Below are 13,253 nucleotides of genomic sequence, written 5' to 3' on the forward strand. Positions count from 1 at the left end.
CACATGGGGCTCCTTGCTCAGTGGGGAGTCAGCTTCTCCCTCTGCCCGCAGCTCCCCCTGCTTGTGCTATCTCTGTCAAATAAATAAATAAATAAAATCTTGAAAAAAGGATTGGTGATATGGTCTTAGACTTAACCAGCCTGGGCCTGAGCTTCCCTATCTGTAAAAAGCAGCTACGCAATAGGACTTCTTAAGTTCCTTTTATATTCTAAAATTTTTTTTTTTTAAAGATTTTATTTATTTATTTGACAGAGAGAGATCACAAGTAGATGGAGAGGCAGGCAGAGAGAGAGAGAGAGAGAGGGAAGCAGGATCTCTGCCGAGCAGAGAACCCGATGCGGGACTCGATCCCAGGACCCTGAGATCATGACCTGAGCCGAAGGCAGCGGCTTAACCCACTGAGCCACCCAGGCGCCCTATATTCTAAAATTTAAATCAATTAGTAAAAAGTATCTTAGCAATCACTATCTTTTTAAGGCTTTGAAACTGTAACCAAAATAACTGAATAGCAGTCTGGCCAGTTGAATCAGGTAAAGGTATAAAGATATATGCAAAAATGTTAGATAAGCACCCCCCCCACCCCAGCCAAACACACCCTCATGCATACTCATTTAAAATAGGCAAATCCTTAATTTAACAACTAATTGAGCACGAATTATGTGTTGGACTCCATTAGCACTTACTAGCAATTCAACAGTTTTCAATGTCAGATAGATTGCCTCTCTCATGAAGTTTACAAATAGTAAACTTGAGAAGAACAAATAACTAACTGCTATGGAGAGGATTAAAATAGGGGTGTGAATGAGAGTGACTGGGTGGCTCCTTTATACAGGTGACCTGGGAGGCTTCTTGGAGGAAGCAACATTTGAACTAAGATGCAAATGACAAGAAGGAGGTTGGCCTGTGGAAATTTTTCTGGGGCAGGTGTCAGAGGAAAGCTATCAGGTGAAGGGAATAGGTAGAAAAAAGCTCCACAGCAGGAAGCAAGGAGGAACCAAAGAAGTGGTATGAGGGAGGATGGTAGAAGATATCACTATCAAATCAAGTAGGCTCTGCCAACCAGGGCAAGGGATTTGGAGTTGGGTGTTTTTTTTTTTCTTTAAAGATTTTATTTATTTGAGAGACTGTTAGAGAGAGTGAGCGAGTGAGCGAGCACAAGGAGGGGAAGGGGCAAAGGGAGAGAGAGAAGCAGGTCCCCCCTTAGCAGGGAGCCTGATGCAGGGCTCTATCCCAGGACCCTGAGATCATGATCTGAGCTGAAGGCAGACGCTTCAATAGCTGAGCCACACAGGCAGCCCAAGGGATTTGGATTTTATTCTAAGATTACCATACTACCTATAGGGAGGATGAATTACAGTAAGGCAAGCAACTGGGAACTGTGACATAATCCAGGCGAGAAATTATAGGGCTTAGACTAGAGACGTGACAGTTCATTGATCAAACATTCAGTGGAATAGATGAGTAGCAGGTGTATCAAGAACTGTACCCTTAGGTAACAATATGCTATCTATGCCTATCTATTAAAAACAGTCTCTATACATCTCCTTTGTAGGACCTGGTTGAAACACACACACTACATAGAGTTTATGCTTTTTTAAAAAATAATTAGTTTCACAAAAATGTTGTAAAAATAGTACAGAGAGTTCCCATATTCACAGCTTCCCCTAATGCTAACATCATATATAACCAAACTAAGACATCAATATTGGTACAATACTATTAACTGAACTATAGACTGATTTCACCAGTTTTCCCCCTTATGTCCTTTTTCTCTTCCAGGATCTAATCCAGGATCCCACACTGCATTTGGCTGTCATTTTAGTCTTCTCCAGTCTATGACAGTTCCCTAGCCTTTCCCCATTTTTCATGACATTGGCATTTTTGTTCTTTTTTTTTTTTTTAATTTGACAGATCACAAGTAGGCAGAGAGGCAGGCAGAGAGAGACAGGAGGAGGAGGCAGGCTCCCTGCTGAGCAGAGATCCCGATGCGGGACTCGATCCCAGGACCCTGAGATCATGACCTGAGCCGAAGGCAGAGGCTTTAACCACTGAGCCACCCAGGCGCCCCGACATTGGCATTTTTGAAGAGTATTGGTCAATTATTAGGTGGAGTATTCCTCAGTTTGGATATTTCTGATGTATTCCTATGGTTAGATTGTAGTTATACATTTATGACAAGAATACTACAGAAGTGATATACTCTTTTCAGTGTATCACAGCAGGGGGTACATGATGTTATGTCTTATTACTAGTGATGTTAATCTTGATCACTTGGTTAAGGTGGTGCCTGCTGGGTTTCTCTACTGTAAGATTATTTTTTCCTTTTAATTATTAAATTCTTGGCAGAGATACTTTGAGATTATGCAAACATCCTGGTTTCACCTTAAGCTTTTTTTTTTTCTTTAAAAGATTTTATTTATTTATTTGACAGACAGAGATCACAAGTAGGCAGAGAGGCAGGCAGAGAGGAAGGGAAGCAGGCTCCCTGCTGAGCAGAGGGCCCGATGCAGGACTCGATCCCAGGACCCTGAGATCATGACCTGAGCCGAAGGCAGCGGCTTAACCCACTGAGCCACCCAGGCGCCCTCACCTTAAGCTTTCAACCATAAGTTTTTCTACTTCATTCTCCTACATTTATCAGTTGGAGGTTTCTGTATTAAAGAGCTATCCCGGGGCACCTGGGTGGCTCAATCGTTAAATATCTGCCTTCGGCTCAGGTCATGATCCCAGTATCCTGGGAATCAGGCTCCTTGGGAAGCCTACTTCTCCCTCTCCCACTCCCCCTGCTTGTATTCTCTCTCTCTCTCTGTCAAATAAATAAATAAAATCTTAAAAAAAAAAAGCTATCCTGTTGCTCTTGTTTTTTTCACTTAGTTCTTTGTATCATAATAGACTCATGGATATTTATTTTACTCTACGGAATATGTGCCAGTACTGTTAGTTATTATGTTGCTCGAACTGCTTCAGCTTTAGCCACTGGGAGCTCTTTTAGGCTGGCTCCTGTGTCTTTAATATATGATGCCCTTCTTTCTGAGTACTTTCTTACTTTTTGACATTGAATATTCACTAGGCTCATCCAGTATTTTCCATTCCCCAGTCCTGGAATCAGTTACTGTTCTGGGGATCCCTGATTCCTTTCATTGGAGGATGGTATTTAGAAACCACTATGTGGGTGCTAGGTGTACTCACTGCTATTTTAGGGGATTACTATTTTTAGGTCTTCTAGGTGGAAAGAGTTTGGAAATATATCAGTGATTGACAGGGGTAGGAAACTGGGGGGAAGGAATGACTCAAGAAGTAGCACAAGGGAATTCTGGGGTGATGGAACTATTCTGTATCAGGACTGTGCATTTGTGAAAATGCACAGAACTACACACTAAGAAAGTATGAATTTTACTGCACCTACATTAAAAACAAAAACAACCAGAATATAAGGAGAACAAAAATGGAATACAGATTAACAAATGAATCTAACTGTATTACAAATGAGTAATATAACCACGCTGAATATAGAGGAGAAAAAAAAAATCTGAATTTTGGAAATCAGTATTTCGACTGGATGCTGAAAAGCTAAACACAGAAAACTAGAACAGTATACACGCACTAAACTTATTTAGTAAACTTGTTTCTGCTTCTTACAGGGGTATAGGTTAGTAATTCTGAAACTCTTTTTTTTTTTTTAATTATTGCTTTTTTTAAAAAAGATTTTATTGGGGCGCCTGGGTGGCTCAGTGGGTTAAGCCGCTGCCTTCGGCTCAGGTCATGATCCCAGGTCTTGGGTTCGAGCCCTACATCGGGCTTTCTGCTCAGCAGGGAGCCTGCTTCCTCCTCTCTCTCTGCCTGCCTCTCTGCTTACTTGTGATTTCTGTCAAATAAATAAATAAAATCTTAAAAAAAAAAAAAAAAGATTTTATTTATTTATTTGCCGGGGAGGAAGAGAGAAAGAACAGGCAGACAGAGTGGCAGCAGAGGCAGATGGAGAAGCAGGCTCCCCGCCGAGCAAGGAGCCCGATGTGGGACTCCATCCCAGAACGCTGGGATCATGACCCGAGCCGAAGGCAGCGGCTTAACCAACTGAGCCACCCAGGCGTCCCTAATTCTGAAACTCTTATGGATATACTAGGATTGCACAAATAAGTAAATATAGTGTAGATAATGAAAGCCAAGTTTCTCATGATGGGAGAAAGAAATTACAAATAAGAAGGCTAGGGGCACGTGGGTGGCTCAGTTCTTAAGCATTTGCCTTTGGCTCAGGTATGATCCTAGGGTTCTGGGATGAAGCCCCCCACTGGGGCTCCCAGGCTTGGGAAACCTGCTTCTCCCTCTCCCACTCCCCCTGCTTATGTTCCCTTTCACTGTGTCTCTGTCAAATAAATAAATAAAATCTTAAAAAAAAACAAACGCCAAAAAATAAGTAAGAAGGCCTGAATGGTCCCTGTGGTATTGAATTGGAATCCTAGATATCACTATGAATTCATAGTTTAAAAAGAATTGTCTGGGGTGCCTGTGTGGCTCAGTTCGTTAAGTGTCTGCCTTAGGCTCAGGTCATGATCTCAGGGTCCTGTGGTTGAGCCTGTGTTGGGCTCCTTGCTCTGTGGGGATCCTGCTTCTCCCTCTCCCCTCTGTTCACGCTCTTTCTCACTCGCTCTCTCACAAACAAAAAAATAAAATCTTGGGGCGCCTGGGTGGCTCAGTGGGTTAAGCCGCTGCCTTCGGCTCAGGTCATGATCTCAGAGTCCTGGGATCGAGCCCCGCATCGGGCTCTCTGCTCAGCGGGGAGCCTGCTTCCTCCTCTCTCTGCCTGCCTCTCTGCCTGCTTGTGATCTCTCTGTCAAATAAATAAATAAAATCTTAAAAAAATAATAAAATAAAAGAATGGTCTGTGTGGTATATAGAAAATATATAACAAAGTTAGAAACAATAAATATAAACACACAGACACACATATACATGTGTAAGTATACCCGCATTTGTTTCTAGGCCTATTTTGGGTTCTTTACATTTACTACCTCACTGAATATTTTTATTTTATCTTTTTTTTTTTAAGATTTTAAAATTTATTTTAGAAAGAGAGACTGAAAGAGAGAGAGAGAGAGAGAGAGCAAGAGAGCGTGCTTGCACAGGTCAGGAGAGCAGCAAAGGGGGAGCAAGAGGGACAAGCAGACTGCACACTGGGCCTCAATAGGAGGCTCAGTCTCACAACCCTGAGATCACTGCCTGAGGTGAAACCAAGTGTCAGACACTTAACTGTGTTAACCTAAGTGAGCCACCCAGTGTCCCTCATTGAATCTTTACACCAACCTTTTGAGAGAAAGACTGTTACTATCCCATTTTACAGGTGAGAAAACTGGGAGTATAAGTAATTGGGGATACGGAGCTACTGCATGACAGAGCTCAAACAGCAACCTCTGTAGGCTGGTTCCAGAGCCTGAGGTCAGAACCTTATGTCATGTGACCACCTCCTAATTAAGTTTTAGAAATCTGGATCTACTATGAAATCACTGTAGAATACATATTGTTTCATTTTTCCATTAAGAGATCTAGAGATCATTTTCCTCTCATAGTTACTATTCTTCTCATGCTGGCCATCAAAAGGAATCACAGGATTCCTTGAGAGCAACTATATTTTGTCTAGTAAGGAAAAAGGACACTGAAGATATAAATACAAAAACTAACATTTATTTATTTTTTGTTTGTTTTAAAGATTTTATTTATTTATTTGACAGAGAGAGACAGTGAGAGCAGAAAGACAAGCAGGGAGAGGGAAAGGGAGAAGCAGGCTTCACACCGAGCAGCGAGCCTGATGTGGGGCTCTATCCCAGGACCCTGGGATCACCACCCAAGCTCAAGGCAGACACTTAACGGCTGAGCCACCTAGGTGCCCCTAACATTCACTGAACCTTACTATGAGCCAAGTATTTCTTAAAACTTTTTATAGTAGTGGACTAACTCATTTAATTATCATAACAATCCTATAAAATAGAGAACGGTTTTTATCTCTGTTTCAGAGATGGGAAAACTGAGGCACAGAGAAGTTATAAAAGTTGCCTAGAGTCACACAGTTCAAGCAGTAAAGCCAGAATATATAACCACTGCACTAAGCTACCACTCTTAAGAGCTGTGCTTTTCAGTTGCAAGTATCCGACAAATCAAATAAACATCAATAATTAATATTAAGAAAGCAATAAACCATAAAAGGAAAGTTAAGTGTTCTAATGTTATATAACATTGACTCTAAACCTACATATTTTAAGAGCTAAGTGTTGTACCTAAAATGTTTAAAAGAAAAAAGCCTCTGTCTTCCTCATTCATTAAATCTATTTTATTTTATTTTATTTAAAGATTTTATTTATTTATTTGACAGAGATCACAAGTAGGTGGAGAGGCAGGCAGAGAGAGGAGGAAGCAGACTCCCCACTGAGCAGAGAGCCCGATTTGGGGCTCGATCCCAGGACGGGATCATGACCTGAGCCGAGTCGGGATCATGACCTGAGGCTTTAACCCACTGAGTCAGCCACCCAGGTGCCCGAATAAATCTATTTTAGATATCTCAATGCTTTCTAGTGATTTCTAAGACCAGTAATTCCAACTGATAATTCTCAGATTTGCATTTGCTTCAAATTAAACCTACTTAAGAGCAGTTTCTCTGCCAAGTAACTTGTCATTATTTTTTTGGTCTGTGTCTTTGGCAGCAGGTATTTAAGGAGGTTTTAAAAACTGAACAAAGAACTTAGAAAATAATTGAGCTACTTTAAAACTCTTCTCAGTTCATTTTCCCTTTGAATTTAATGTCAGGAGAAAAATAATAGTATAAAAGTAAAATAAGGAAGTTTATAAAAAATGTTTTCCTCAGAATACATAAGCAAAAAATACACATAGCCATAATCATTTGAGTAATGTAATGAAAGCCATAAATATTTGACAGTTATCATCAAATGCTAGCATATATACCTCATGTCTTGGATAAGAGAGACCCTGAGTGTTGGCAACATAACTCCTGAGTCAGATTTTCTTCTTTCTGGTCCAAGGGCAACTATGTAAAAAAAATATCAGCAAAGTATTAGAAAAATAATAGCAAGGACAAAAAAAAAAAAAAAAAAAAAAAAAAAAAACCAACAAAACTACATGGTTCACATTCTATAAATAAATTTATTTTATATTTTCAATTTACTTTGATAAGAACTAAGCTCAATTTTTCCCATCTGAATGGTGCTCCTTTATTAATACAGTAAAAGCTATTTTCTTTCTAATTAATCTGAGGCTGCATTTGCAAATTTAAAATGAGTCATAAAAGCCCATTTAGCAAATAATGCATTGGGAGCAAAGTCTGGCCATGAAGACCAATCATTTTCTAAACTTATTCTAATAGTTCTGGGTAACTATAAGAAAGCAATGTCTATAAATTAAGTTACTAAGTATGTCAATTATCTCTGGGCTCATGAACTGCAATCACATAATTTCCTTCACCGTGAAAGAGTGCTTAAAATGGAAAATCTTAAGAGTCTGGTACTCTTTGGTCTGGTAAGTTTCTACTTCAAAGTTCAGAATCCAAAGTACAGTGTATCATGCAAAGTGAGTAATCTAAATGGACATTAAGAAGTATAATGTCTGTGAGTCATTCTCTTTGGAGCTTGAATGGTTAACATTTAAAAAAGAAGGAAAGATTGTTCCCTTATACAGCCATAGCTAAGCAATCATTTGTTGGCTAATGTATTGCAGTTGGGAGTGCTCCATCTCACTTTAAATGGGACGCTGTGGAGTCCTGTGCCCTTTATCTCCATTTTCCTATCTGTGAACGAAAAGGAAATTGCAACATCACACTTTGCAAATACACTGATAACATTAGAATTTAAGTTGTGGGCTTTACTGTATGGTAAGCATACATTTTCTCAGTTTTTAGATCCATTCAGCTTTGGAGAGGCTATGGTCCAGTGTGGAAACACACAGGTATGTGAAGCTGACACTGAACGTTCTGGGGTTTTAGGATCTACATGTCTCCTGTGTTTCGGCACCTGGTGAAAGTGGCTGGTCTGATACTTAGCAGGTATGAATGAGCACTGAGAGGGCTGCCAGGACAAAGAGACTGTGGCCAGGCCAACCTAGAGGCAGTTCTTTTGAGGGCCTTCCACACCAGGTGGGTGATAAATAGGCCATGGAGTTTTCAATGGGTCACCAAAAACACGGCTTTATCTTGATTATCTTGGTACCCAGGAGGTAACAGACACCAAGGAAACTGTTCCAGTGGCTTGTGGAGATGTGCTATGTTAGTCTTCCTGTCTAAGACTCTCACCATTGAAGTATGTTGTTAATGAAAGCAGACCTCTCTTTCTGAGGAGAAAGTGAAATAGAGAACGCTTCTACACTCCAGATGACTAGATAGCATAAAAGAGGGCCACATCAGTGCTAAGAAATAGGTGGAAAAGAGAAAAAAAAAAATCATGAGGCAGGTGAAAGGAACTGAAACCATAATCAGCAATGTGGCTAGAGGGAGACATGACAACAAGAAGTAATCATGCCTCTGGAAGCAGAGAGCAGGCAAGAGGCTTAATAAAAAAGGGGCCTGTCATTTAAAGAGCAGCAGCACCCACAGTAAGAGCACTCACAGGCCCAAGCACCTTCCGGGCATTCTATTTTGGAACCCTATTTTCTCCACTCTTTGCTGATCAATGTTTCTTAAACATATGATGTACTTCTTTAAAAACCTTTTTTAAAAGATTTTATTTATTTACTTGCCAGAGAGGCAGGCAGACAGAGGGAGAAGCAGGCTCCCTGCTGAGCAAGGAGTCCTGTGATGGGTAACTTGATCCCAGGTCTGAGCTGAAGGCAGCCCCTTAACCACCTGAGCCACCTAGGGACCCCCATATGATATACTTTTTATGTCTCCATGCGATTGGTTGAAGTCTTTAGCTCATCCTTTAACACTTCTGTATCTTTCTCCTTGTTTACAGCCTATTTAGCCATTTTAGATTGAGAGCACTTTAGCTTAATAGTTAAGGACACGGCTTTCTCAAACCCTACAGAGAACTTAACAGCTCAACAACTTTGGGTGAGTAATTTAACCTCTCCAGGGTCTGTTTTCTCATCTGCAAATTGGGGTCAGTAGCAATACCTACCTTATTCAAATAGATGCAAAGCATTTAAGAATACTGCCTGGCTCCAAGTAAGTTGTCAATAAATAAAATAAAATGAAACTTAGCTTTAGTTTTGCCTCTTTGTGCAATCTTTCCTAAATATTCTCCCTTCCCAAGGTACACTTTTAGATGTTGCTCCCTCTAATAGGACCTGTGAAACTGAACACATAATATAACCTTAGCATAATTTAATATTTCTGTTACTATTAAACTGTATGTCTCTTGAAGCTCAGTCATATCCTTTTCTTAGAATACCTACAGGGGAAAAAAAAAAAAAAGAATACCTACAGGGCCTGGTGGGGACCACACACTACATATGTGCTCAACAAACACTCATGGAGGAAGATAAGATTATTCAGGGCCAGATGGCGGAGCCTTAAATGACAAATTAGAAATCTGCAGTACTCCTAGGATGGCAGGAAGGATTCTGAAAAGAATGCTATGCTCCTGAGTGCTTTTTTAGTTAGTTAACTAAAGAAATTAGTTAACTAGAGAAATAAGGGAGATGAGCTAGAAGTTATTTCACAGGCCAGCTTATGGATGAACTAAGACCATGGCAGCCAGGGAGAACAAAGAGGAGAAATATGAGTGGAAAAAAACCCCAGAACTTAATGACTTGAGGTAGAAGGTGAGCAAGACTCAAGAGTCAAAAACAAGTATGAATATGAAATGATTTAATAAACATTATCTCATTGAATTATTACTTTCCTTTGGATCTGTTCATCTTAATGTTGCAAATGAAGAAGCCAAGCCTCAAAGAGGTCAAGAAACCCGCCCAGTTGTACACGTTCATCAAAAGGGACAGAGTGTTCTGAGGTCATGTCCACTGGGCTTTCTGTTATATCACAATTGACTTTCTAGCTTTGAAGCTTGATTGAGAGAAGAGTACTGATGTCATTAAATAATGTGGAGAGAAGGAGAAAGCCTAAGAGGGACAGAGGGAGAGGTACTGAGATAATTAGTTTGTTTTCAAATTTGGTGAGTTTGACATCCCACTGGACATCACAAATGGATGTGCAGGAACTAGGGCCAGAGAAAGAGATTTGTGAATAATCTGCTAACCAGAAAGTTGGAGGATGACATGGGAGGTAGGCAATAGTAGTTATATTATGGTTTGAATTATGCCCCTCAAGAAGACAGAGAAGCTCCATTTCTCAGGACCTGTGAATTTGACCTTATTTGGAAATAGGGTCTCTGCAGATAATCAAGTTAAGATGAGGTCATTAAGGTGTACCTTAATCCAGTGTGACTGGTAGATGACCTTATAAAAGGGAAATGTGGATACAAAGATAGACACAAGTAGAGAAAAGATGATGTAAAGATACTTGGAATATGACATTTAAGGGCCAAGGAATTTCTGAGATGACCAGAAGCTAGGAGGAGAGCATGGGACAGATTATCCTTCACAACCCTCAGAAAGGACCACCCTTGCTGACACCTTGATTTTAGACTTCTAGCCTCCGGAACTGTGTGACAATAAATTTCTGTTGTGTAAGCCACCCAGTTTATGGTACTTTATTATGGCAGCCCCAGGAAACCAATACAGTAATTTATTAGTGACCCTGGAGGGAACAATTCAGAAGTCTGTGAGCCCAAAGCAGTTGAAGTGAGGGAAGCCATACATTTCACTTAGAGATCTAAATTCTAAGGTTTCCATGAAGTCTACTCCAGAAGAGAAATTTATATGAAGTCTACTCCAGAAGAGAAACCTATACACTATTTAAATGTATACATATATTCCTACTTCTCATTTCAACAAACTTAAATGTAATAGGTCACTTTCTCCTTCAATATAAACATTTGTGGATTTAATATTTAGCCACAGGAATTCTTTTTGTGTGTCTGCGTGAATCAAAGCTGCTACAGAGGCAGCAAGTTTGCAGAGCACAGACACTGTATGTATTGTTTTTATAGAATTATCTACAGTCTATAGGCTGGTAAGTAAAGAAAAACTTTTTGTAATGTGAGTTCTACGTCCAATGTGGGGCTTGAACTCAGGACCCTGAGATCAAGAGCTGCACACTCTACTGAATGCTAGGCACCCCAAGAGAAAAAAAATTTTATTTGAGAGAGAGAGTGTGCAAGCGAGCCGATTGAGGGGGGCGTTCCAGAGGGAGATGCACACTCCCCACTGAACAGGGAGCCTGCTAGACTAGGAACTCAATTCCAGGACCCTGAGATCATGACCTGAGTCGAAGGGAGATGCTTAACTGACTAAGCCAGCCAGGCACCCCTCTAATAGAAAAAATTTGATGAAGATAATTGAAGAATATCTCAAATTCTTGGGCTAGACCCAGAATAACATTTAAAAGCAGTATTTCCACCCCCTCCTGCATCCTACTCCACTCCCTGCCAACTGATTTAAAAATCTATTTAAAGTTTAGTGGAATCTTGTCCAAAGATGCAAGGTTTAAGAACACCACCTATGTCTAAGCTGGCCAACACTTTTAAGACAAACTTCTGGGTAATATGTCAAGAATAGTCTTCTTTCTAGGATCAACTGCATTCTGAGATCTTGTCTCTGCAATAGGACTGTGAACTTCTAGATGCAGTGACTTGGTCAAAATTTGACTGGGTCAAAATTAAGACAGTCTGAAAGACATGGAGGACACTTAAATCTGTGTTACTCAGTGAAAAGGCTACATATTACATGATTCTTAACTATACGACATTCTGGAAATAGCAAAACTATGGAGACAGTAAAAAGGCCAGTGGTTGCCAACGATTAGGGGAAAGACATGGATAAATAAGTGGAGCACAGAGAGTATTATTAGGGTGGCAAAACTACACTGATACTATAACGGTGAATCCACACCACTATACATTTGTTTAAATCCACAGAAGGTACAATACCAAGAGTGAACCCTAATGTAAACTATGGGCTCTGGGCAATGATGTGTCAATGTTCATCAACTATAAGAAACGTACCACTTTGGTACACCACTTTGATATAAGAGAGGCTATGCATATATGGGAAAGTATATGGGAAATCTCTGTACTGTCTGCTCAATCTTGCCACGAACTTAATACTGTTCTAAAAAATAAAGTCCTTTAAAAGAAATTAAGGTAATCTACCTGCTATGGTCTTCTTGTTAAGACAGACTTTTCCCTTTCTTCTACAACCCTTAAAATATCTCTGACTCGTGTTTTGTGTTGCTTCGGAAGGAAGAGTAATGATCTATTCCCAAATCTCATCCTGGCTCAATGTTAGTAACAGCAGTGTTCAAACCTACTGTGAATTTCTAAGCACACAGAGGATCTCTCCTTGATAGGAACATGCAGACTTTATTTCCATTAATTAGGATGCTTAACAGTTGGTAAACAGAAGTATTTTTTGGAAAAAAAAAAAATAAACCCAACCCACCCAGATTTAAAAGCAGAAAAATCAATAAACTGCTAATTTCTATATAATTAGACACACTGCTTCTCAATAATGAAGTATTTTATTTTTAAGCTAATGTTTTTATATTTCATACTGTCATATTTAAAGAATCCTAACTTTGTGGGCTGAATCATCAGAAGTGTTAGGGCAATATTTATAATAAAATCCACTCTTCCTAACAGACAGTAAATTTGATTTCAAAAGCTACATGGCTTACATTAATCCTACTTAGGATCAGTAAAATATTCAGCCTGTTGTTCATACGTCATGTGTTTACTGTATTCTCACTAGCCCTTCATCAACACTTGATAGTGCAGCACAAATAAGTGACTGCATGAGGCTTTGACATATTTGATACTACTTAGCCTTGACTTCAGAGTTTTGCTGATCCCTCTACTGACTAATAAAAGGGAACTGCAAACAGCTGAGTCTCTGGTCGCCACCTCAACCACCCAACATTTGACCAGCCAGAGCCATGAAGCTGCTGGTGTTGCCTGGCAGCTGCTCGCCTTAACAGCTGGACATGCTGCATGCCATCTTTGGTGAAAGAGCCAAATACTTCCATCTCCCTGCCTTACTTAAGTAAGCTTGGTTTTCCAATGTTTCATCCCTACAAATAGCTACTTCTTCCTAGAAATTTATTTTTTCTAATTAGGGTAAGCTATCTGGGTTATGGTCTTATGATCTGAAGAGCTAAATTTTCTATGAACACAGCTAAGTGTTAGAGATAGTTTCAGGGC

General features: G+C 39.9%; 1 protein-coding gene across 6 annotated transcripts in view; it reads right to left on the bottom strand.

Moving 5' to 3' along the window:
• DENND5B (DENN domain containing 5B) overlaps positions 1 to 13,253 on the bottom strand; it is a 203,166-nt gene that overhangs the window by 35,314 nt on the left and 154,599 nt on the right. For all 6 annotated transcript variants that reach the window (XM_047740602.1, XM_047740601.1, XM_047740603.1 and 3 more), the window contains one exon: positions 6,952 to 7,033. In XM_047740602.1, the coding sequence (XP_047596558.1) occupies positions 6,952 to 7,033 (82 nt within the window). The remainder of the gene's footprint in view (positions 1 to 6,951; positions 7,034 to 13,253) is intronic.

Source organism: Lutra lutra, chromosome 8 (genome assembly GCF_902655055.1).
Source record: "Lutra lutra chromosome 8, mLutLut1.2, whole genome shotgun sequence".
Lineage (NCBI taxonomy): Eukaryota > Metazoa > Chordata > Mammalia > Carnivora > Mustelidae > Lutra > Lutra lutra.